This window comes from Mesitornis unicolor, unplaced genomic scaffold, assembly GCF_000695765.1.
Source record: "Mesitornis unicolor isolate BGI_N332 unplaced genomic scaffold, ASM69576v1 scaffold1313, whole genome shotgun sequence".
NCBI lineage: Eukaryota > Metazoa > Chordata > Aves > Mesitornithiformes > Mesitornithidae > Mesitornis > Mesitornis unicolor.
Window position 1 is genome coordinate 33,716 of NW_010175098.1, and position 24,332 is coordinate 58,047.

Consider the following 24,332-nt stretch of genomic DNA (forward strand, 5'->3'; position numbering starts at 1 on the left):
GCTTCTTGCAGTGCATGTAGTGTGAGCTGTGTAATTCATGTCCAGAATGCATTGGAGTCACTCAGTGGTGTTTGGCTCTGTGACAGCAGTAGGGTTTGGAGGAAATGCAGGGTTTGAGGCATGGCTCAACACCCCGCTAAATTTTACAGTTTAGAAAATTCTGTTGACTGGGCAGCTTCAGTGCTTGCTGCCTTCAAGGGCTTTGAATTTCCACTGTGCAAAAGGAGTCTGAGGCCGTAGCTGCTCTGGAAAGTGATTTATGAAAAAGGCTCTGTTTGGAGAAGAGTATTATGTGCTCCTCATCTCTCCAGGCTGCCCTGATCTTTTCATTAGTTGGTGCCGCTCCAGGAGGCATTCCTCTCGTGCTTTTGTTCTTTTTCCTTTTTTTTCACAACATGAAAGCAAATCCTCTGTTTCTGGAGATGTGCTCTGCGGAGTTCCTTTCATCCTTCAAAGTGATGTTACTTACTTTGTGATGCAATCGCCTGTATGAGCTTGCTTTTGAGCTGTAAGGCCAAGTATTGCTTTTGTTGGCAGGGTTACAGTGTTTGTGCATTTACCGCATGTCATTGATTGATAACAGTAATGAAGTAAATAACTGAAGGATTTCACTTGTTTTCTTTTTTCACTCTTGTGTTTCTCACAGGTTCATTGCTAAACCATGTGCCTTAGGCCTTAAAGTCCAGGCCAACGGACCACAGAAAGCTCAACCTAATGCTATTCTGGAAAAAGTTTTCACAGCTATTACAAAGGTAGAGTATTTAACTAAAATATTCACCTTATAAAGTGGCACTATAAACTATGTCTGAACGAAACAACGCGAACTGCTAAATGCAGTGCTGCATTTTTACATCTGAAATCGGAACACACAATTGTCAAAGTAGTCGTTGGCATGCCAGCTTGAGCAGTTGTGCATCCCTTCATGACATCTCTTGCAAGCTTTTAACAAAAAAAATTGTTATAGAAGCACTTTGTAGGTGCCATATGGCCAACCTTTTTTTTTCTTCTTCTTATCTTTTAAAAATTTCCACAAAACCATTGGGGGTTTTTGTTGTTTGTTGTTTGGTTTTTGTTTTTTAAAGAAGAATGAATTGTGAGCCAGTAAGATTGGCCTTTACTGTGTTTTGCATGAAATTTCAAAGCTGCTGCTTCTAGGGGAACTGCCTGGGCACAGGGCACTTGTGGCTTGCTGGTGTCCCAGCTGTTTACGTTGTGATGAATGTCCTTTGAAACTTGGTGGTGGAGGAGGTGGGGGAAGAAGCAGCTAGAAAAGTGAGGGAACTGACCAAATGATGTTTTAGAGCTTGTAGATTTCTTTTTTTGTAGAATACATGTTTTTCCCCCACCACTTACGTCTCTCTCTCTCCAGCTCTCACTGTTCGACATCCCAACTAAACCTCTTTGTCATCCTGCCCGTGCTTTTGGAGCATCCCAAGCATTCCTGTAGCAGTGAGCAGTGATCAGGTGTCCCTTATCATCTCCCGAAGACCTCAGTGGTCAGCCACCTTGTCGTGGGAAGGCCTGTGGAGGCCAGAAGGATGAAGCCGCTGTGCTGCGGGAGCTTCTCTGTCCCTCCTGGGCTCCAGGCTGCAGCTGAGCATGGCGCAGCGAAGGCGTCAGCCAAAACTTCAGAGTATTAGAGTCATAGAGGGCAAAATAGAGTTCATGGATCTGTCTTGCTTGTGTGTCTCACCCTATCCTGAGATTACTGTGGCACCTGGATGGCACTTGGTGTAGTTTTTGTCCTGTCTTCAGAGAGGGAATGACACACACCTTGTTCCTAAAAGCTGCAGCACATGCGCCTTTTTCTATTGTTAGAATCATGTTGGAAGGGACCTTTAAAGATCATCTCGTCCAACCCCCCTGCAGTAAGCAGGGATTATTTATTTTTTTTTCCTTGCACGATCTGTTGGTCCGACATAGGGCCTGAGTGTGTGAAGTGATCGAACGAACGCTTGTGAGCCATGGTAGGGGCAGGCACGCGTGGCTCCCAGCACACAGTGCACGGAGATGAGTGGGAAGAGCTCTGAAGGAAAGTATCTGCTTTTCTGCAAGAGTCTGCTAGGGCTGTCTGGTAGCTGCTCTGAAAGAAGCTATCCAATTTAGCTAGCTGCCTTTTTTGAGTCATGTGCAGTGGTTCTCTCTAGTCAAGGTACCAAGAGCTGCATCAATCACTTGATTTTTCTGAAGTTACAGATAATGGCTTTTCTTAACTTTCCACTGAAAAACTAGTGGCTACTTTTGTTGGCTAAAAAACTTTTTTTTTTTTTTCCCTTGAAGTGGATGGCAAATACTTCACCCTTCTCTAGTCTCATCCTTTCTCTTCTTTCCTTCCTGTCTTTTCCTGGAGGCTGGTGGATGAAACTTCAGCCTGGCAGAAGCTGTGCTGGTTTACCTCTTGAGGCATTTAGAAAAAGTCTTGATTGTGGCAGCTCTTTTGTCTCATTCAATGTGTGTAACTGGATTGCAGAAATAAAGCTAAAGCTCTAGAAAACAGATTTTCCAAAGACTTTTTCTGTTTCTTTAAAAAAGAATGTGATCAGGAGAAATATATAAGTAGTCCTCATGCAGTACTGGACATGTCGAATTGCTGCAAGTGGCAAAAATGTGCAAATGTGGCCTGTACCACTGTTTTCCACATAGAAGTCAAAGTAAAGACAGACTATTTTTCTTTTCCTTACCTCTGCACTGGTTTGCAGCTGCTCTAATGGAATGAGAGTTCCACATTTGCTGCTTTGAAGAATAATTGTGCGTAGCTAATTTTACAGAAAAAAAAATTCTCTCTCCCTGTTGTCAAGGTGATTTTCCTTTTGAAGTTGTCATTTTGTTTAATGACCTCATTTTTTAACATTAACATGCACAAACATAGGATCTCTCTTCTTTCCATGTCAGTCAGACAATCTTCACTGCTGCAGCAGTCGATAGGACAAAGATCCTGGTGCTGGAGGGTGGAACAGAGGCAGTGTGTGGCAGGAAGGAGGGTGTTTGTGAGCCCTGCTGCTAGAGAAATTCATGGCACTTTATCTCTACTTACCAATACTTTCCAAGTTTCAAGCAAGTTTTCATCTCATGTCCCCTTTAAGTTTCTTATTGGTAATAACAAGCATGCAATATTACAGCATATGTCCTTCTAGACTAATAATAGTCACTGTAAACTTATTTTGATGTGAATCTGCCAGCATAGATTTCTGTGAAAGGAATTTTATTTCTATGTATCCATGTGTCTGCCAGGTAGCCTCTAAGACATCAAGATGCAATTACATTGGTCCTAAATTTAAAGTGGAGTTACTGCAACTGGGCAAAGAAATAATTTTTATCCTTCTCTCTTGTGTAGCATCCAGATGAGAAGAGGCTGGAAGGCCTCTCCAAGCAGCTGGACTGGGATGTACGCAGCATTCAACGTTGGTTTCGACAAAGACGCAACCAGGAAAAGCCCAGCACTCTTACCAAGTTCTGTGAGAGCATGTAAGGATGCGCGTTCTCTCCTTAAGTCTTCCTGAGCCTCATCAGTTTTTCCCTTTGCTCTTCACAGGTGTTTTTGAGGATGGGTAGAAAACTATACAAATTGGTAGAATATAATATCTCAAATGAGAAAAACAATCTTCTTTCTCCTGAAGGAGTTGGATCGTACTTTTCATGTACTTTCAATGGTGAAAAGGTTTCAGAAAGTAGGTGGTTGTGGCTCTGTACTGTTAGGGTGCCAATCCGATCCTTGGAGACAAAAAGCCCAGTGTTAGGGCGGGAAGCTGTTTTTTCATATGGCTATCTTTAGCTATATGGCCTGACAGAGATCAGAGGCAGAAGAGTAAAGATAAAAACTATTTGGGTTGTTAAATACCTTCTTTGTTTTTTCTTATCCAAGGCTTGTGCCCTTTATGAGCCCATTTCCCTGGGTGCGCTGAACTCTGAGAAGCTAAAGGCTCCTATACTTTCTTTAGGAAGTTATTTTTCACCTGCCAGAGTTTACTTACAAGGAATCTTTCCCAGCACCAAGCTGTGCTTCAAACTGGTTATCTACATAAAGGCTGTTCTTCTAGTTAGACTCCATTGTTTTTAGTATGTAAGTTACGTTTCCATACAAGCTGCATTTATCATATTAATCTGCATTCAAAGAACATGGAATATTAAATCTACTTAAAATATTAATGTTTTTTTAAAGGAAGGCTGATAGACATTGAATTTGTAACGAAACACAAATAACACCAGTTTATTTGAAAGACTCATTAATTCCAAGACTCAGCCCTTTAGCACTGATGGATGTTGTTCCTTTCATGTGGAAGGTCATGCATTTAAGGTGGATTCTACATGCTCCAGATCAAGAGACCTGACAAATATTGTTGAGGCCATAAACAAGTATTGGCTTTATTGCATCCTGCTGGTCAAGTAATTGTGTTATCGCTGGATTAAAGTTCTAATTGCACTTCTTGTTAGCTGGGGAAGAAGTGTGGGGTAGAAACCTCTGCAAAATAGAGGAAGCCTATTTAAGTTAGAAAGGAAATCTAAGCTAGTCTTGTTTTCCAAGTTTTGGGTTTTAGTTGTTTTTTTTTTTTTCAATTAGTAACAATTCTTAAATTATTTCTTAAAGAAACAACAGAAACACTGCAGACCAGCCAGAGGGATGCATGTGTGTGTACATATATAGATATATATGTATGTATGTTTATTTGTATATAAAACATATCATGGAATATACTGTTCACATCTCCATCCATGCAGATTCCCTAAATATACTTCATACTTTTTCCTTTTGTACGTGTCCTAAGTATTCTCCTTTAAACTTTTTATTTTCATGTGTAGACATACAGGAAGGTTCACAATATGATGCTGAACAAATAATGTATTAAGGCATTTTTGTCTAAAGCCAGACTGTAGATGAAACGTTACTGGAGTAGCAACTGATACTTGCCTTAAACAGAGAACTGAATAGGAGAGAACTTAGAAGAGTTACTGTGAAGCATATTTTCTATCTAGCTCAGGGAATTAGAGTCCTTTTTTATTTTAGAAGTAAAGAGATAAATTGTCTAAGGATGATTGCCCTTTAATAAACAGAGGAATTTAACTGTCAGAATGCTTAAGCCCTTTCCTTGGTATTTACAACTAAAATCCACCCTACTCAATATTTAATAAAGCCAGGCAGGGTGAGATTATGGATAAACCTAGTCTTGTTGCAGCAGCTGGTGGTCTTAGAGTTACTAATTTCTGAGATCAGTGAAGAGCAGTATTTTTTCTACAAGGGTTGTAGCTGTTCATGTGTACACTTGTCTGCTTAACTTGTAGGAAAGACTGTGGAATCATGGAAAAAATAAAACTCTGTTGCTGTTGGAGCTTGCGTATTTGGGCAGTATATTCGGCTGCTTCTTTAGCACAGGTCAAAGACTTCACTCTTTTGCTTTACTGCCAGCACATTTGGGCTGACCTAGAGGTAGAAGATGCTTAAACGTACAATGAAATACACGGACAGATAGGAAAGTTACAGGTGCTGAACTTGCTCCTCTGTGGCATACATTGTGGAAAAAGTGTGCAGTTGAGAGCTATGAGTGCATCCTGGTAGGTAAGGTCAAGCTGTAATAACTTCCCCTTGTTAACGTAGTGCTGACAGAATTAATCACCGGTTTTCTATAGAGAGCGCCACTGTGTGTTACCGCAATATGCGTACGTGATAGTAATGATAATACTTGCCCGGAAAAGAAGCGAGATGGCAGAAATAACTTCAGGTTCTCTCTGCTCGTGGTTTGCAGAAGCTGCAGTGGGAGTTGTCTCCACATCTCCATGCACACACATGTCCTGGTTTTGCTGTGATTGAACAGTAGAACTCCCTTTCCTGTTTCAGTAGAGCTGCATTTCTGAGTCAACTGTAGTGTTGGGTTTAGTTAAAACAAGTTGGTATTATAGCTTTAGCTGGGATAGAGTTGGGTAGCTGGTGAGACTTTGTTTTGCGTTTATGCTAAAAGGAACGTTGATAGTGCACGGTGTTTACACTGTCTCAAGGTCATTTTCAGTCTCTGCCTGAACCTGTGGTTATAGTTTATTTTGGGGTTTTCTTGTGAGGATGGGGAGGGACATGAAAGCCTGGGATTTTCTGGGACGGGTGATCCAAGTGTGATCCAAACCGACCAATAAAATGTATGCTATCCCACAAACATCACATTCACTATAAAATGGGGAGTTTGCAGGGGACAGCCCTCTCTGTTCTCCCTTCCTTCCCTTCTCCTTCATGTGGCAGCCCGTCTCATCTAGCTTATTTGGTTCCTGAGGCTTACCTCTTCCCTGCTGCATTTTCACTGGTGCAAAGCCAGCAACTGCTGTTTGTGAGCTGAGTGTAACTTTGATTGCTTTATTATAATTGTTCCTGGTTTTAGTACAACTCATTATTAGAAATTATTTCAATCTGGTTTATTTTAATTATTAATTAGTATTTATCTCAACCAGACGAGATTCTTTCACTTTTACTCCTGGTTTTCTTCTTCACCCCACTGGGGAGGTGGGAGAGTGAGGGAGTGGAATGCATGGTGTGTAGCTGCTTGCCAGGTTAAACAACATCAACACGCTGCTGGGAGACTGGGGGGGTATGCGTTACGTGTTTCCAGTGGTGCAGTGTGTGCCACCAGTCGTCCCATCACGTATGCTGGATGGAGTTGTTGGCAGGTAGGTAGAATAGCACTGGGAAGCCAGGGATACCCTTTTTACCCCCTCAGTGTGGGTGTTAAAAGGTTGTCTAGTTAAATCTAGCCATCAGGGCACTAAGCATGGTGCTTCACTTCAGTGTGCTCGGAGCAAAGAAATCCTTCTGTATGAGATCTGCAGCCTTTTCATAGCTATTGAGTTAATGGGGTGGCTTTTTGGATGAAGAGTCCATGTGTGGCAGCTGCTGTGGAGCTCTGGGCTACATAAAGCACATGTTCCCATGACGGGAAGGGAGCACTCCAAGTCTTCAGTAACTGGGGCACCAGTGGAGAGTTTCAGAGCCCTGACAGAGAATGAAATGAGCCCTTATGCAATGTGCAGGCACAGAGCAGGCAAAGTGACAGTGATCCCCGCCTACACCTTCAGCTACTGAGCTGCTGTTGTCCTTCCAGAGAAGACTTCGGTTTTGCTGGCAACTGCATTGATTGACTGTGACTTGGGAAGAAGTGACAGAACCCACAGCAAATGTGGGACTGCTTAAAAAGAGCTCCAGCTCTTTTCACATGGAGATGATTTTACTGCTAGAAAAAGTTAACACTTGGACCCAGAGTGGCTTTTCCATGATGTAAAGGAGAAGGCAGCTGTGCCAGAAGGGCTGTGGGCTGTTTCTGACTGCCTTATCTTTCCTGCCAAATTAATAGTGTGGGTACTATCTAAGGTACAGGAGCTTCAAGAGGACGAAGGCTGAGTGTGAATCTCAATGATAAACATGTTGACTGAGATGAATGACACCCAAGACTAAAACAATAACTTAATAATGAGATTTTTGTCCCAGATTTCTCACTTTCTCTACTCCTTCCCTTCTTTTTCTTTTCAAGCAGCATCAGAGCTCTAAACAGAGTGCAGAGAAACTCCAAAACCTACATATTTGGTGCTTGTTTTGGTGTTCGTGGTTTTTTGGTATTTTTTTTCCTCCAAAATGAAATAATTCTTTTCTGCCAGCCTTTGTCAGATGTCCTAGGCCTTAGCAGACAGTGGTTATATGAAGAAGAAGTCAGTAATAAAATTTCTTGTCTATAGACACTGCGTGTGCCACAGCATTGTAGTGAAAATAAATTACTTCTCAGTGACCTTAACCAGCGATCACCCTATAGGGTTTTGTGTGTCGATTTGAAAGGCAAGGTGCCATTTGATTGTGGGAGCTGTGGAGACCACTGCTGGTGAGAATTCAGTGGCACTGTGTACATTAACATTTCAGATGTTTCGGTAATAAGTACCTATACGAAATATGGAATAGACAGTTTCACCAGGGGATGATTCATGATCCAGTGTTAGTCAGAAAGACAGTAATAAATGAGGTGCTGAGGATTATTTGACTAGCAAGTCAGTGGGTTGTTGCTCAAGAATTTGGTGGTTCTGACATGAAACTTGGAGTTAACAGGCAGAGTGTTTGCAGTCACAGGGATAGGCATCCACCTTAGTAAGCACAACCTCAGACTGTAATGCTCAGGCACTTAGCTACTACATTAGCTGCAGGGCAAAGTCTGTCCATAGCTTTACTTTCTCTAGTGGGAATTTAGGCAGTTTTGCTCCTTTCCTCAACATGAAAGATCCAAGGTGCATAAAGGAGAATGTGCAAAGTGGACTTTACTACTGCCACGCATTTCTGCTGGTTTTTTATTCCTTTTTCTCTGTCCCCATGGTGCAGCATAACATCAAGGAAATACAAGCTTTCTCATGAGCAGGAGGAGGGTAAGGACCTTGTTTGTGCTCTGCACTTTGAGCGTGCAGCACATAAGAAATCACAGAAAGTGAATTACCTTGAATCTTTTCTGAAGCTCCTGTGGTTTCTGTGTTACTCATGCAGAGTATCTGCAGTACTTTACAAGGCTAGAAGTTGTTTCTGCAGAGGACTATCGATCTAATTATAAATTGGGTCAAATGTGCCAAAGTCTCTACTGGATCATAGTTCTAGTACAGAAATGTATTTTCTAAAACATTAAAAAAACAAAAGTTTGACCACAGTAAGTCCCCAAAAATGCCTCAAGAACATTGCATCTGAATATAGTGAAATGGGAATTCCAGGCCTGGAGTAAGCTAGTGGGGAAAGGGCTTCAAGATATGCTGGGGACTACAGGGAGGATGTAACTCTTCAAAGACCATGAATGGTGACTTTCCTGATTGCCAGACAGAATACAGGACCCAAAAATGTCTTTGTTAGTGTCTGATGTGTTGGAAAGCCAGTGCAGTAGTGTTCCCAAACCACTTCCAGGTTCTTCCCAGTTTCAGTGTACTGTGCTGCTGCTCACACTACCCGTGCATTGGCACATCTGCTTTTCTCAAAGACTAAATAATATAGAATGAACAAGCATCCTAAACTCTTCCTTTGTTGTCTGAAGCAAAGAGAAGAAACCTGTGATGCCCTAAATTGTTAGCCTGGGACTTTGGAATGTCATCAGGCTCATGACTTGTCTGTCCTGCAGCTATGCCCATTGAAGCAAGCTGTTCATTAGAGACGTTTACGTGGTTGCCAAGGAGTGGCTTTCAGAAACGTGGCCAAGAGAGGTTTTTTGAGTTTATGCAACAGTCTGCGTGTGAAGACATGGAAATGTGCAGACTGAAGAGCCAAAGATGTTTTTTTTCTTCACTTTTCCAAGAAGTTTGGATACTAAAGTGTCTCTGAGTGGGGTGTATTTTAGTTTTGGTGTAGGGGAGAGAAGAGTCTCTGTCTCATCTCCTGGCCAGAACATATTCTTTTTCCTAAGGAATTGAAACTCTTTATATACGTTGCTTTTGGGGAGATTTTGTCTATCTATAGCTGTATATATGTGTGTGTAGATAAGGACAGATATATACAGAATTTTTTTTCACTTACGCACATTTGTGTGAAAATTTTATTGGCAGTTTGCAACTTTTTGGCCGTATTGCTTTTTTTGACTAGCATAGTAATTCTCTTCTACAAAATTGTACTGGAAAAATAACTGTGCAAGGGAAAGAAACTGAGGCAGCTGCTTGGTTGTTGAAATTCTGAACTGTGCTGATAAAAATCTTAACAAAACACGTAAACAAATTCATCAGTCTGTACTTTGGGTGTAGCAGTAAAGCACTGGAAAATAAATAGGCGTCAAAAAGCTTCTAGCTCTGAATTTTGAATAGCCTCAAGCCCTCTAAAGTCAGCTTCTAAAACACCGCTGAATACAATGATCTTTGAGATGCAAGCAAAATGTGTGGTAAATGGTATTACAGGTCCTTTTAATTCTGATTTGTGAACACAAGTTTTCAGCTGCCTCGGTGCGACATTCAGTAGAGGGCTAACCAGTGTTTCACAACTAGGAGAGAGGGGCTGGGTCTGTAAAGCCACGCTACGTGCTCTGGGGCAAGTGTGATAGTTACTGTTCAATTGCCATAGAATTACCAAATCTCCCTCATTTTCCTCTGCTGTTTTCCATGGCTCAGGAATGGCTGCTGCTCCTCGCTGTCTCACTGGTATGAGGCATAACCTCTCCCCTGCTGCTCTGGTCTGCTCAGGAGATCTAAAGCACTGGAAACCCAACCAGTTGCTTGGTGAAAGGGAAACTGCACACCTAACTAGTATGCTGATACCAAGTTAGAGATTTTCCTTGCTATTATAATTCTGGATTGTTATTTTTTTCAACTGGGCAGACAGTCAGTTCTGCTGCTCCTTCTCCTTGTAATGTCCTGCTGTGGGCTGCGTCCTGCACCCGGGTGCTTCTGGGACAGGTGCTCCTATTGGCATGCTCATAGGACAACAGTCGCCTGAAGGACAAAGCAGCAAGGAAAATCCAAAATTTCTACAAGTTGTTGTGAAATAGCAGCAGACTCTGTGATGAGGCAGTAGTACTGCAAGCCGCTAAGTGATTACTGACTTCTTTCTTCTGAAGACTTTGTACCAGTACAGTTAATAGGACTGATAAATGTTTACACAGGTCAGAAAAAAGATCACTTGCATATTTATCTTACTGATCCTTAACTTCCTTACTTCTTTTCAGGATTTGGGTTAGCTTTCTGTGACCTTGAGTGAAATACTCTTCAGTGCTTCACAGAAACTTATGATACTGGAGCAGCTACTTTGTACTTCTGTGAGCGGTGTCTGAAGAACGCGGTATCCTGTGATACCATTGAAGAGTGGGAAGTGTATGTTTGTGTATGTGTCTCTATAGATGTAGATTTTTAATTATTTTTTTTTCCTTTCACCCCACTTTGGTCTTAAAACAAAGGGATTTGAGCAGGAAGAATAAGAGGAGTATTCCTTCAAGCACAATAGCGGGGTTTGTAGCTTGGGCTCACGTCAGGCAACAGGGTGGTTTCCTCAGAGCTGCTAACTCAGAACAGCAGAGTCTTAAAACAGACCTGTGAAAGGAAAGCCGGGGAAGCTGTCAGCTGCTGTGATTGACCCCGTTCTTATGAGTGCCAGTGTCAAGCTGCAAAGTTGTCCAAGAGAACTTCTTTTAACCTACGGGAGCATCAAGTCAAGGCTAGACAGTGTGAACACAGGTTTTTCTTTAAATCCACTCAGCAAGGTTTAGCTTTGTTATTATTTATTGTAAAATAAATTTTGAGGCATCCTACTTTACTTTGATGAATTTTTTCAGTGCAGCTGTTTGCTGCTGCTGTCTGCATGCTCCAGCTGTGCCAGGCTTATTATATCAAAAGGAAAGAGGAGAAACTGCTTCATGATCTGTCTTCATAAAACATTGTGTCCTTTTAAGATTAATTATCTGAGAAATTACTCTCACTTAGCATAAATCTTCATAGCTGATAGGGTTTCTTTTGTTGGAACCAACAATTTTATTTTTATTATTTAATGTAACATACACACGGAGAGCCCTGTCTACAGCTTGGATTTTTTCCCCCCATATGAAGTCATTACTGGTTTGTACTAGTTGGACTTCAAAAATCAGTAAAGGTTGAGTCTGACAGCCTTCGTCAGAAGTAAAGATCACTTTAATGGTGTTTTCTGAAGGTCTTTATTGATTACTTTATTTGTTTTTTCTTTACTAAATGTCACGTAACTAAGTAATGTGTATCTTTCCATTAAAAGATATGGGAACTTCATGTCAATGAATCCTGATAGCAGTATGTCATAAAACTGCTGGTGAAAGTAAACTGGTAGCTCTTAAATAGCCATAAATTTCTTGTAAAGCAAGAAACATGCTCTTGTTTGGTTTGGTTTTTAACCACTAGAAGAAGAGAGTCATGAACCCGCTGTGTGATTTCTAAGGTAGAAATGCTAGAGAAAGAGCAACTAATAACAAAAATGGATTCTTGGTATTGTCAAGCTTGTGAGGTTCTATTATCATTTTCATTCAATGTTTCTCTAAAAAACAGCAACTTGAATATGTCACCTCTCATTTACTTGAAACAAAATAGTGTCTAAAAAAAGTCACCTCTGCCTTTGCAATGTAACCAAAGCTGGAAATTAAGGGTGTGCCTTCACTGTCACGCTCCATTTCGCCGCAGGCAGTCTCGTCTCCCATGGACTGGGCTTCATGAATACTGATTTGCTACTGGACTCCCTTCTGTGGTGGTGCTGCTACCTTTTGCCAAGAGGAAATGCAGGCATTGTTGAAAGGATAATTTATTAAAAAGATAATTCATTCCAGGATTTCCTCCAGACAGATGATATGGATGTAAAATTTGCCAAATCTGACCCTTCCAGCTGGGATGCTCTTGTTATCCAAGCAGGGCTAGTGCATCTGCATGGTGCCATAGGGCAAGCAGCACATGCTTGGCGTCAGGCTATAAAAACACCAGTCTGGCAAGGCGCTATACATCAGCCTTGGTATTCCAGAAACATGGATCCTTCTTGCAGTGGTGGAAAAAAAGAAAGGCCAGGGGGTGGAAAAAACAACCAAACAAAAGAACCCAAATCACCAACCCCCCCAAACCCACAGATCCCCCTGATACTTCAGAGCTATAGTTCATGTGAGTGTGAAGCAGATCCTGGGCATGTGCTGTCCAGTGTTCCAGCCTTGAGCACTGTGGATATGAGACCACATCCAAACTAATTGGTCTTTTGCAGCCTTGAACTCTGTGAAATGTCTGGGTAAGGATTCATACATCAGGTGATACAGATCTAATGCTGATATTGGTGTAAGGCAAGGAGATCAATACAGGCTAGCTCTTGTACTACTTGGGGAAAGCTGTCTTTGAAGGGAAGTGAACTGTTCCTGAAGAAAATAAATGGAAAACAAACTATCTCATTGTGCAAGAACCAGGAGGTATTAAGTGGAAAATGAAAGAAACATGTTCAAAGTCGAATAGTGAAAACAGTTTTTCACACTGAGTAATTAAACAGGATTTCTTTTTTCCTTCATGGAATGTATTGCCCCCCTGAGGCAATTCAGAGTAATGTGTAATTAAAGAGATTGTTTTATTTACTTGGGCAACCAAAGTATTTGGTATTGTGCCGATAAATAGATTGTATCCATAGTGTGTTTAGAAAATGGTTGTGAAGACTAATCTGAAGTCTTTAGCTATAAACTATCACATATGCTGAAACTGTAGAACAGAGATAAGGAAGAGAAGAGCCATGTGAGCAAAGGGTGTTTTTAGCATGAAGGGCGTAGCAGGGAGTGGGGGGCTCAGGTGTTGGCAGTGACAGATTTGTGAGGCAAGGGAGGGCATAGGTTTTCAATGAGATGAGGAGGCAGTTGAGGTCTGTGAAATTGTTCCAGAGCAGGGAAGATGTGACCTTCACGGAGTGCAAGAAGAGTTTATTATAGCTGCAGGTAATCGGGAAGTTGAGATGAGTCACGGATGCCAAAAAGGAGACTCTAATTGAAGTCATCTAGCAAGCAGCAACTGAAGTGTAGACAGTAGCAAAGGTGGTCTGGCAATTGTTATCTACAGTAAGCATGTAAAATACTGCAATTTTATCACAGTACTGTAAGAGTTACATCTAGGCTCTGGGACTGATACATTCAAGGACCTATTATTCTCTTAAGAGTATTCTATCTAATAACATCACAGAAAAGGGAGAGAGGTGTGCTTGAATGCAAGGCCTCAATAGAAGTTAAAAGAGAATGAGGCATTTATACTGAGACTCATGTCAGGGAAACTAGTGCAGGGCAAAAAGGCCCGGAGTCATACTTGGGTATGTAAAGCTAAGGCAGAAATTATGCTCCATTTTACATCAGGGTGAGATGTTGCTCCTTCAGAGTAGCTTTGTGCTTTACTGATTCTTTTGCCTGATACCAGGGTAGGCTGAGTGGAATTTGTTTTTCTCTAAGCCACATACGAAGTCAGTGCAGAAGAGCATTGGTAATGCTTTTTATTTAGCGTAAATGTGCTTTTTCATATGATGTCATTCAGAGTTGGTTCACTGATGGCTTCCCTGCTCCAAGAGAAATAGGCTAAGGTGGTACTGGTCGCCTTGATTACATAAAGTATAGTAATTTGTAACCCAAGTCCCTGGACACATGCATAAATTAATGGCTGGCAAGCTGTCCTAATTTTAGAGTTGCAAGAACACACTACAGCCACTGACAGCAAGTTTAATTCTGCCCTTACACTTGCTCTCTTATGAATCAGGACTAAACATCTTGCAGATGCCTCTCACGCAGCTAACCACTAACACGCAGCTTGCTCAGCACTCGCACTTCCAAAGGCAAAGTCTGGGCATTCCCACCCAGCTGCTGCAGTGTGGCTTGCTTGGGTTCATGCTCCAGCTTTGCCTCTTGGCGCATCTGTCTTGAGCTCTGGACTATTCACATTTCTTTGGTGGCTAGCCTGGATAGGTACCTTAATTATACATGATTTTATGATTTTATTATGTGTTTTTGTACTGAGGTGTACTTGCACAGGCTGGCTCAGGCTGTAGTTCAGTGGCACAGGCTGTTGTTGCAGCTCTAGTAGAGCACTAACAGGTACTTCCCTGACCTCTGCGTCCTTGCTCCCCCGTCTGCTGTGTCCTGTGCCGGACAGCTGGCTGTACAGCTGTTTCATAGGGCAGCACACTAGACTTACTGGGGATACAGGTCACCCTGTGTAAAAACATAGGGTGCTTGTCAGTCGCGTTTTCCTGTTGTAGTTCACAAAGCGGCCACATAAGCATGCTGGAGTATTGCTGCTTGTGGTGTGGGGAGGGTGTATGCATCTGAGCAACAGAAGGGAAACTGGGGAGGCATGGGCCGTACTTGCATCCATTGTGAAAACTCAGTTTTGGTGGTGGTGGAGGGGACGAGGTGGAGAGATTGCTGCAGCCACCTGGCCCATCCTGACATGGCAGGGTGGGAGGACATGGTGTGGTGGAGCAGGGCACGGCGTGCCACGCATTGCTGCAAGTGCATCTCTTCCTGCTGCCAGCTCTGCCTGCTTAGATTAACACTGGCTGAGAGAATGAACGCTTTTTTTACTGAACAGTTACTCCTATGGATATGTTTACACCCTTTACCTAACTTTTCCTATTACTGTTTCTCAATTTTGAATAGTGAAATACGGGGTGTCGGCCTGCTCTTGTTCCCCTGCTATCCCACTGCATTAGTAAGCTGAACCATCTGCTGAAGGGGAAGGTGAGAGTAGACTTCTTGCAACCCTGTAGTATGCTGTTCAAGAGCCTGCAATTAGTTTTGGACTGGTATGAAGCAGACCCCAGAATTGGGCAAGGTTGGCAGTTTCCCTCATGATTCCTTTCCTCCCCTATCTGCCATGCCCACATATGAATCTGGTCTATGATCTCTGTTTTATCTTTCTAAGCTGGGCCTCTGGATGTCTCTGTGCTCAAATACAGGATTAGGGGGAAATTAAAACATTGGTTAAGTGACAGGAATCACCAGCACTTTTCCTGTGCTGTTCTGCTGGAGCAGAGAGGCAAAGATGTCCATGCCACGTCCTCAGACTATGCTCACTGTATTTTTAGGCTGTGCTGTAAGTACTTTTCATTTTGCATCTGATGAAATTCCCTTTGTCCCTCAAATAGGATTACTTAAGACTTTGAATTCCCTGCTCTTACTGCCTTCTGTGACACAGTTTTTAACACAATTAAAAACCTAAATTAACTCATGTGCTTGTCCTGCAAAGACACCATCACTTAACGTTATCATTGCACATGAAGCAAGGTTATAATAAATTAACTAGGTTTCCAGTCTCTTGCGGTTTGTGTGTGCTCATCATTATTTTATGTTATGGAAATTAAATAATTCTCCCCTAAGTTCTAGTTAAAGGTAACACTACTTCAAAATTACAATTGCAATATAATGATTAAAGACAATTAAAGAAAAACTGCAAAGACTGTGGTCTTTCTCATGCAGACTTTCTAATGTTCCACACACCTGGAATTGCCTGGCTTTTCATAATGAAGGAGAGAGACTTCCTTCTTTGGTCACCCCATCTTTAGCCGAAGCTGCCAAACACCGCAGACAACTGGCTTGAAAGTGAAGGAGCATGGAGACAGAGCTGGGATTTTTCAGAAGAGCCACAAGGGATGTACAACCAAAAGAGCAAGGGCTCAGTTTGGTATCCTGCAGACTTCAAGACCACTTTTAATGCTTAGTAGATGGGATTGTTTGTGGTACTGATCTGAGCAGTAGATTTCAGCTACTGTTATATCTTGTTAGAAATATTTTATTGCTGCCAAAATCTGAGGGCTTGTTTTATTTCTCTTAAATGAAATTTTCCAATAATTGCCCAAGTAGAATAGCAGATGTTGTGCAATAGTTATTATATATTAATAGTGAAGATTGCATTTACTTCTCAAATCTGTAATAGTGCTTTTCAGTTCTTTATTTCATCTATGACACTGGATTTAAAAGCTGAGTAGAAAGACAGAAAAAGCCATTTCTCTTCCTCCTTGTTGAGGTTTAACTCCAGCCAGCAACCAAGCGCCGTGCAGCTGCTTGCTCACCTCCTCCTGCAGTGGGACGGGAGAAAGAACTGGGGAGGGGGGAAGTTGTGAGTATAAGAACAGTTTAAGGATTGAAATAAAATACTACTGCTGCTACTACTACTAGTAATAATAATAATAAATTGTAATGAAAAGGAAAACAATAACAACAAAAAGAGAGACACAAGACACCAAGAAAACCAAGTTATGCAGCCGTTCACCACCTGCCGACCAACAACCAACCAGTCCCCAAGAAGCAGCTGTGGCCCGGCCAACTCCCTTAGCTTATATGTCGAGCATAATGTCTTGTGGTGTGGAATAACTCTGTGGTCAGTTGGGGTCAGCTGTCCTGGCTGTGTCTTCTCCCAGCTGGGAGGACAGGAGCAGTAAGAGAAACTGGAAAAGTCCTTGGCTTAATGTAAACATTGCTTGGCAACAACTAAAACATCTTATACACAGCAGTGAATGCATTGGCATGCAAGTCCTTACTCTTCTCCTTCGTATTTATGTTGTTGCACAGTTTTATGTTACATCTGATTACCTTTCATTTTATAGATACATGGTCTGTGTGCATCTGTTCACAGAGACACAGAATTAGCTTCCACGTTGTTTAATATGTGTCCCTTACAGGCATTTAACTACATTGTTTTCTGCATTAGTAAGTTGTCCAATAATGTACTTTCATGCTCTTTAGAAAAAAGCTGAACTGAGTATTTTCCTCAGATGTAAATATTTCGTAAGCTACTGTGGCAGCTTGTGATGTGCTGTTCAGATTTATTTTTTTTGCTCCATTTTCTTTGGTGAGGGCTGAAAGCTGTAAGCTAACCTGGGTCAAGATAATGCCTGCCCAATGCTGCATTTGTATGGCTGTCTATCAAAATACTTTTGCGGAAAGATTTCATCTGTAACTACATGGGAAGAAGCTTTTGATTGACAGAATGTTTTTTGTGATAAAAAATGTGCATGGCATCGTATACATGTTCAGGACAGCAAGGTAGGAGTCACTGGAGTATTGTTAGGCTCAAAAGAGGCAAGCGGTGGCCCGTGGGTGAATAGATGTTGCCGGTGGCCTCAGCAAGAGCACACAAGCAGTGTTGATGGCAGTGAGAGACTTGCTAGTTCCTCTAATGCTTTCTGGGATAATGCTATGGTGGTTGTTAGTGTAGCCATAGGCATATGGTAACCCAGCGTTCAGTATAGCCTGTGTCTTCTGCTGTGGTGTATTGCCAGGGTGGGTGTGCACAGAGCTGCTGTCACTGAACACAGAGCCCAGGCTGCACTGCACACCTTTCTGGTAACTTCATCAGTCAGCTGCGTGCTTTGCACTTCACGTACGTCCAGGTAATTCCACTCATTCCGTTTCACTCATGTCATTAGTGTGATGGACCCTTCCGTTTGTATTGACTGGTGACCAGCATTTGCTCTTTCAGGGATACTTTGTTTTTCACTTCCCTGAAGTTCAAGAAACTGGCAGATGAAGAAAACACAAGTATGTGAGAGTTTAAATTTTGTCATGGGTGTTTCCAGAGGAGTCAAGTAATGCTCAAGTAGTCTCAGTTATTTGCAGGTTAAATCTTCTAGGATCAGGCCCCGAAACAGGCTGAAATTGTGACTGTCAGACAGGGAATATTCAGTACAAGGTGCTGCAGAAACTATGCTTTGAAATATTTAATGTTATCCCTTATGGTTAGTTATTTAAATACTTTCAGACTAATGAGTGTAGTTTGGTTAGATGGTGCTTCTTGGTAAATCTGAGTTTCTGGCATTTTAGTTTTATTCTTGCTGCTCTGATGACAGCACTTCTGCATGAAAAAAACAACAAAAATTTCCTGTCCTTGTTTTTTTCGTACCACACTTGGAATACTGAAGGATAAGTAAGTCTTTAAAAACAAAACAAACAAATAAAAAAAACACACCAAAAAACAACCTTCATTGTAAAGAGCTTCTTGTAGCAGTTTTTCTAAAGTTTCTGCGATGCAACAAATGATGACTGGGAAGTAGGGGAAGGCGAGGAACATAAATGACTAACGGTGGTTCTTCAGGGTGCAAAAGGGAAAGTAAAATTAAGGGCAAGGGGAGGTTTAAACGTACTGCTACAAACTTTGCTTACCCTCCCTGTCTCAACTATGACAGCACTGCAACTCCTGCTTAGCAGACGGTGAGGTTTATCGTCTGAAATGGGAGTGAAGAGTGTGAGGAAATCACGAACGCTCCGCAGAAGACTGGTCTATAGCCATGTCACTGCAGGGATGCGTGGTTGCTGTGCACAAACTCTGTGTGCTGCACAGGTTGAAGTGTGCTGCACAGCTAGGTGGTTTCTTCAGGGAAACGGAGAAAAAACACTAACACCTGGCCTGGTTTTGGAAAGATCAATACCTGCAAGGGATCGCTATCTGCGTTAGCAGGCTGAAAACCAATCTGAGAGAGGTGACTTAATGCTATAGGAATGTCATATTCCACATGAGAAATAATGGAAACAGCTAATACTGGTTGGTCTAAGATAATTACCTGTCATAAAAGTTGCCTCATGCATATATGTTGGCCATCATGGCTAGGACACCATTGCTAGGTGAAAAGCAAATGCAGTCTGGAAGATTTTAAGGTTTTGTTCCTCTAGAATGCAAGAAGAGTGGGACGGTGAGCAGCTGTTGTGATATCCACAGGGGAGCTGAAAGGCCACGTTTGGAAACAGGTGACTTGTGAAGTCGCTGGTAAGAATGGAGACTGGTGGTCCTGCTCGGGAAGACTTTGGGTTGGTTTTTAATCTCCAAGACTTGTCAGGTGTGTGCATTGAACATCACTGATGAGAAACCAGTTCTGTTGATCAGAGCATGAGGGAGACTGCATGGCAGTGACATCTATTTTTTCCTGTGTGCTCTTCCCATGAGCTTTCCAGATAGTAGTACCTCTTTGTAGGGCAAGATTTGGCAATGCTAATAGATCTCTGAGGACTTAGAGCTTTATTTCATGTAGTCCTTGAAGCACTCAGAAGAGAACAGTTGCATAACCATTAAACAGAAGCTCTGTAACCTAGAAGGAATTACCAAAACACCTATTGTTTTGTGCATCTTTTCTGTTATAATTCTGTAAATATGCTTTATTATTTATAAAAATTCATCATGTCAAAATTTAGTACTGAGTTTCCTTTCCATTTTTTCTGCATTACTAAATTTTGCTCTTAAGACTTTCAGAGCTATATTTTGAGCACACAGATTTAGGGCAGGACTGGTCTCAAGTGGCACTGTTAACATTAAATATTAAATCACTGATTCAAACTGCAGCCAAGAGGAAAATCAGATGACAGTCAAATCTTAAGCCAGAAAATTGAAGAGGAAAGCAGTAAAGATTTCTCAGTTTATCATGCCTGCTATTTTGCACATCTTAGTGAGCTGTGCACAACTGTCTCCTTCCTCAAATGACTTCTGCTTAACCGTAGTGCAAAAACTATTACCAATTTATTGGTCGCTCCAGTCTAACTCAACAGCGGTACCATGCCAAAAAGGGCCAGTCTTTTTTATTCATTTTGTTTGTTTTTAAATTAATGTTCTGCCAGGCTTTGCAGAAATGTGGCAAATTATTATTCCAGTAATCTTGGGAGGCAGCAAATTGGATCAGTTGGACAACTGCTATCAAACATACTGCCACTCTTGCAGCTTTGTATGAGACTAGTTATGAGGAACAAAGATAAGTAAAGGTTTAGTGGAGGGTCCAGGCTGTCTGGGCTGTCCACTGCCGGGGGCATGCTGCAAAGCTGGCGGCTCTGGGGAATGCCTGTGCTCACAGCCTGGCCAGCCAGTCTTCCTGTGAAAGAAATGGAAGAAAGGGAAAACCGCAGGAGCAGAGAGGCCCTGTGCCTTTTTGGCTTTATTCCTGGGAGGAGCAGCCCTTTTCCTGGGAGAGTGGCCATGCTGAGCTCGCTCTGCTGGACAACAGGTAGGGAGGGTGGCGTCTTTCTGCCACAGAGCACAAACCCCACGTGGTGGGTTCCACAAAGTATGTCTGCATGTAGATGGGTAGGGGGGTACTTTGTTTGAACAACTTGGTTTTATTAGCTGAAGTTCACTTTCACGTTTCAGAGCAGAAATTTGGAAGGAAATTTTAAGGATAAAATTAATCAGTGTGATGAAGTGCTTTCTCAAGTTTTGCTGAAGTGACGGGATATACCAGATTAGTTGGCAGAGGCTATTGCACTTTTCCATCATCTTCTGTATCATTCTGAAGCATCTTTAAAATTTAATTAGTGGCTCAAAGTTAAAAGGGCTGAGAGGTTAAGAAACTGTCTGTTCTCTGGATCGGGAAAGCACTTGCATGTTGAACAAGAGCGGTCAGGCCTGTTGCTGCACTCTTGAGGGGCTCCAGAGCATTCATTTTAGGATTATATAAGAAAATAATATCTTTTTTCTCCTTACTGAAGAGTCACGGTTTAGCTTTGACTCTTCGCTGTAGTTTGTCACATGCGTATTTGAAACACTGGACTGGTAAGCACCAGCACAACCTGAAGGATTTGCGAGAAGGACCATATGTAAACAGGTTTGATCTCCCTCATCCTGAGCTCAAGCAGAACAGGCACAAGCCTGGTTCAATCTGAAAGCCTTGCAGATGTGTTAATGCAGACTAAAGTGAACCTCATAAACCCTATTGCAAACAGATCAAGTCTTCCAGAACACTTGTTCCTTGAGTGCTTTCATCTGGGTTTGCTGGATTTAAATTAACCTAAAAAGTCTTTCAAGCAGCACGCTTTGTGCGTATGTGGGTCATTCGAATTCTGTGTCTCTCTGCGGAAGGATTGTTTCAAGTCTGAGGGCCAGAGGAAATTCTCAGGAAACAGAGCAGCTTCAGCTGTCCTCATCTTTCAGTTAAATGTGAATTGATGTGGCTGTCACCCACAATAGGGTGCCTCACCTAGTGGCCTTCATTGTGTTGCTTTAATAGGGCAGCAAGTATTGCTGGGGAAAGGGGAAACAAAAGATCTTAGTACAGGTATTGCCTTGCTTTTCCTACTCTATCGGGCTCTGCTACTGCTGCTTTAGAAGAGGTGGTTCCATTCCCTGTTGCACACAACCAGCTGTAACCTGAACAGCTGTCCCCAGTGACCGTGGGCATGTTCAGCATCAGCTGCTGATGCTTAAGGAGGACCTTGAGCAGTATATCAGAAAGGGTACTAGAGAGGGTTTATGCCTCTGATCAGACATCTTCCCTTCCATGGGGTCTGACTATTCTGACTGTGCTCAGCCTAAGGGCTTTCTCCAACCATGAGAGTTGGGACTATTAGCTAGGACAGATCAAAGACCTCTCTTAATGAACTATCACTTTGTGAATTCGGTTGGGTATGAGACTTGAACTCACACTTAAGAAAGATGTCCTTCTTTTCTATGATGTCTTGTGCAGAGAGAAAACATTTTACCTAAGTTCCCGAAATACTAAGGTGGTTTGGATACAGAGCTATATTGTGGTCGGACGTGATTCCTACTCGTATCTTTTCTCCCCTCTACTTGGATCTCTTCATCAGTGGACTGCAGTGAGACCCAAATAGAGAGATAAAGAGGAATTTACTGTAGATTGTGAATGACGGATTTCATTAGAGTACTTGTTGCAAGAGAGTTTAATTGAGAGTTCACCTTTAGAGGAATCTTTCTGGACAAATCTGCTTTACATGAGACATATTTATCTCATACTTTCTGGTCTTATCTGTATGATTTTTAGTGAATAATACAGCGTCACAACCTAGTTCCTGGCTTTCCAAGTCTTGGAATATTTTCTGCTACATAAAACAGCTTCACCGGAAGAGATGGTCCTACACATGATGACTTTGCAGCTAACAAACCCTTCAGGAGTGTGCAGGAGATGTGACAGAGGAAAAAATTCAACCTTTTTCCAAAGCCTGGCAGATGTTTTTACTGCTAGGGTACAGAGTAAAATGTGCAGCTGAGGGGGAGTGAGGCCTGACTGCTTATTTGCCAATAAAGCATCAGCAGAGTTTTAGGTTACTGGCTTCCTGCAGCAAGGTAGGAAACGGAGCAGAGAACTGAGTGCTAATTCAATTCCCAGTGTGTTCAGAGGCACAGTGATATATGTGTGACCTTGTGCAAAGGGTTATTGGTGTATCTGCCATTAAATTTCTGATAGCACGTGGCTGACAGCTACAGACAGACTTCTTGCCTTTTTTTACTCTACAGCTGAAGCTGATGAGATCAACATCCTTTAGTTTTGACCATTTGTTGTATGTGTATTTCTTCTGACTGTAATGCCTCATAAATGTCTCTCATTCTGTAAATGCCAGCGTGACTGAACCCTTGAAGAGGTTGGTATTTGTATCGTATCAGTCAAATTATTCTCTGCAGTGCTATGCAGGATAAGAGTGAGTTTCTGTTCAGCTGAAGCATCACACGTTAAATCTCATTGATGTTCTCATGCTCTTCTCTACTCAACTTGTCAGAGGGTTCTTTGTGTATGACACAAGTTTCTTTCTAAATACTTGTAAAAGTAGCTTTAAGGAGGAAGTTTTGGATTAATCTTTTTACAGAGGAGCATTTTCAGTTTTGAAACCATTCCAGTAGTATCTGAACACACTTCAATGGCAATTAACCGTAAGCTAATAATTTTGCCAGTGGAGAGAAAGTTGTAAGTTCTGTAAAATATGTAATTGAAGATGATTCATGCTGCAGTATTGCCTCACATTAAGGAAGCTAAATCTCATCCAGCTATAAACATGACTAGTAGTACATCACTGGTGGTTGTCAGGCATGTTAGTGTAGGCGTTCTGACCCTTGGAAAAAAATCCAGGGGTTCCTCTAGGAATTTACATTGCATGCATTGTTTTATTTCCTTATTCTTCCATTGACTCTTTTTTCCTAAGCTAGTAATGGGTCCAAAAAATAGGATAGTACTCTGCATGTCTTCTTTTTCTGGGGAAGGGAGGAGACATAGAGGAGAAGATGACTTTGTATTAAATCTTCTGCTCTTGTATTTGCCATGACATCGTGATCTTAACTTCTGATTTGCCTCTATCTGAAAAGAAAAACTAGAAGCCCAGCAATTATTTCATGTGTACTTGAGAAAATGTACATTGTGGATATATATCTGTATCCAGCATATCTGTCTGATGCAAATGCACTTCCTAAAACTAAGAGTGAAGTGCTGGAATCTATTAAGTGAAATTCCAGCTCATTGTGGATCATACTAAAGACTGTATTTGATGTGTGGCACTCTCAAGTCACCTGTTGAAGGCTTGTCCTGGTGTCTAATAACAAGTGAACTTCTCTGCAGTAGGCATGCAAATTGTCCTCTGTCCTCTACTGTCCTGTTAGTTTTCATGAAACTTAAAAACTTAATTATCCTTGAAAATTTGGTGTTTCCCTGTCACATTTAGGTGAAGTTATCCAGTATTTTCAGAGGCCTAAGGGGAGACTGGGAAAAGCAGGTAGATGAGCGCAATGCTTGATAAAAAAAGTTGTAGAAAACCAGACCAAAATCTTGCTTCAGCCTCTGTTAGTGTGAGCAGGGTGTGGTGGTTTGGCAGCGCTGTAAGAAATCATGTGTTGAATTGTGAACTGTGTAAACCTGGTATCCTAGAGTTAATCTCTTGTACCTTTTGCAGGTGGAGATTTACATTTTACCTTTATATATTTACCTATGGAGTACGGTTCCTGAGAAAGGTAGGCACTTACATTATTATGCTTTCATAACATATCACAGATTTGTTTGAAGTCTCATGTAGGCATAATTTAAAGCACAGGCATAAAACTTGTGTTCACAAAGATTAAAAATTAAAAGTTAATTCGCATTCGTAAAATTAGTTGCTGCTGGCATTGGTAAGGAATATAAGTTCTTATCAATATTTAATGGGTTAAAGAAATAAATTGGT

General features: G+C 41.7%; 1 protein-coding gene across 1 annotated transcript in view; it reads left to right on the top strand.

The window, feature by feature from the left end:
* Positions 1-646: 646 nt before the first annotated feature.
* Positions 647-24,332, top strand: part of LOC104538151 (ceramide synthase 6-like) — a gene marked incomplete at both ends in the record, with an annotated part of 62,559 nt that continues 38,873 nt past the window's right edge. The window contains 3 exon segments of the mRNA XM_010181245.1: positions 647-752; positions 3,335-3,465; positions 24,066-24,123. Coding sequence (XP_010179547.1) covers positions 647-752; positions 3,335-3,465; positions 24,066-24,123 — 295 coding nt within the window.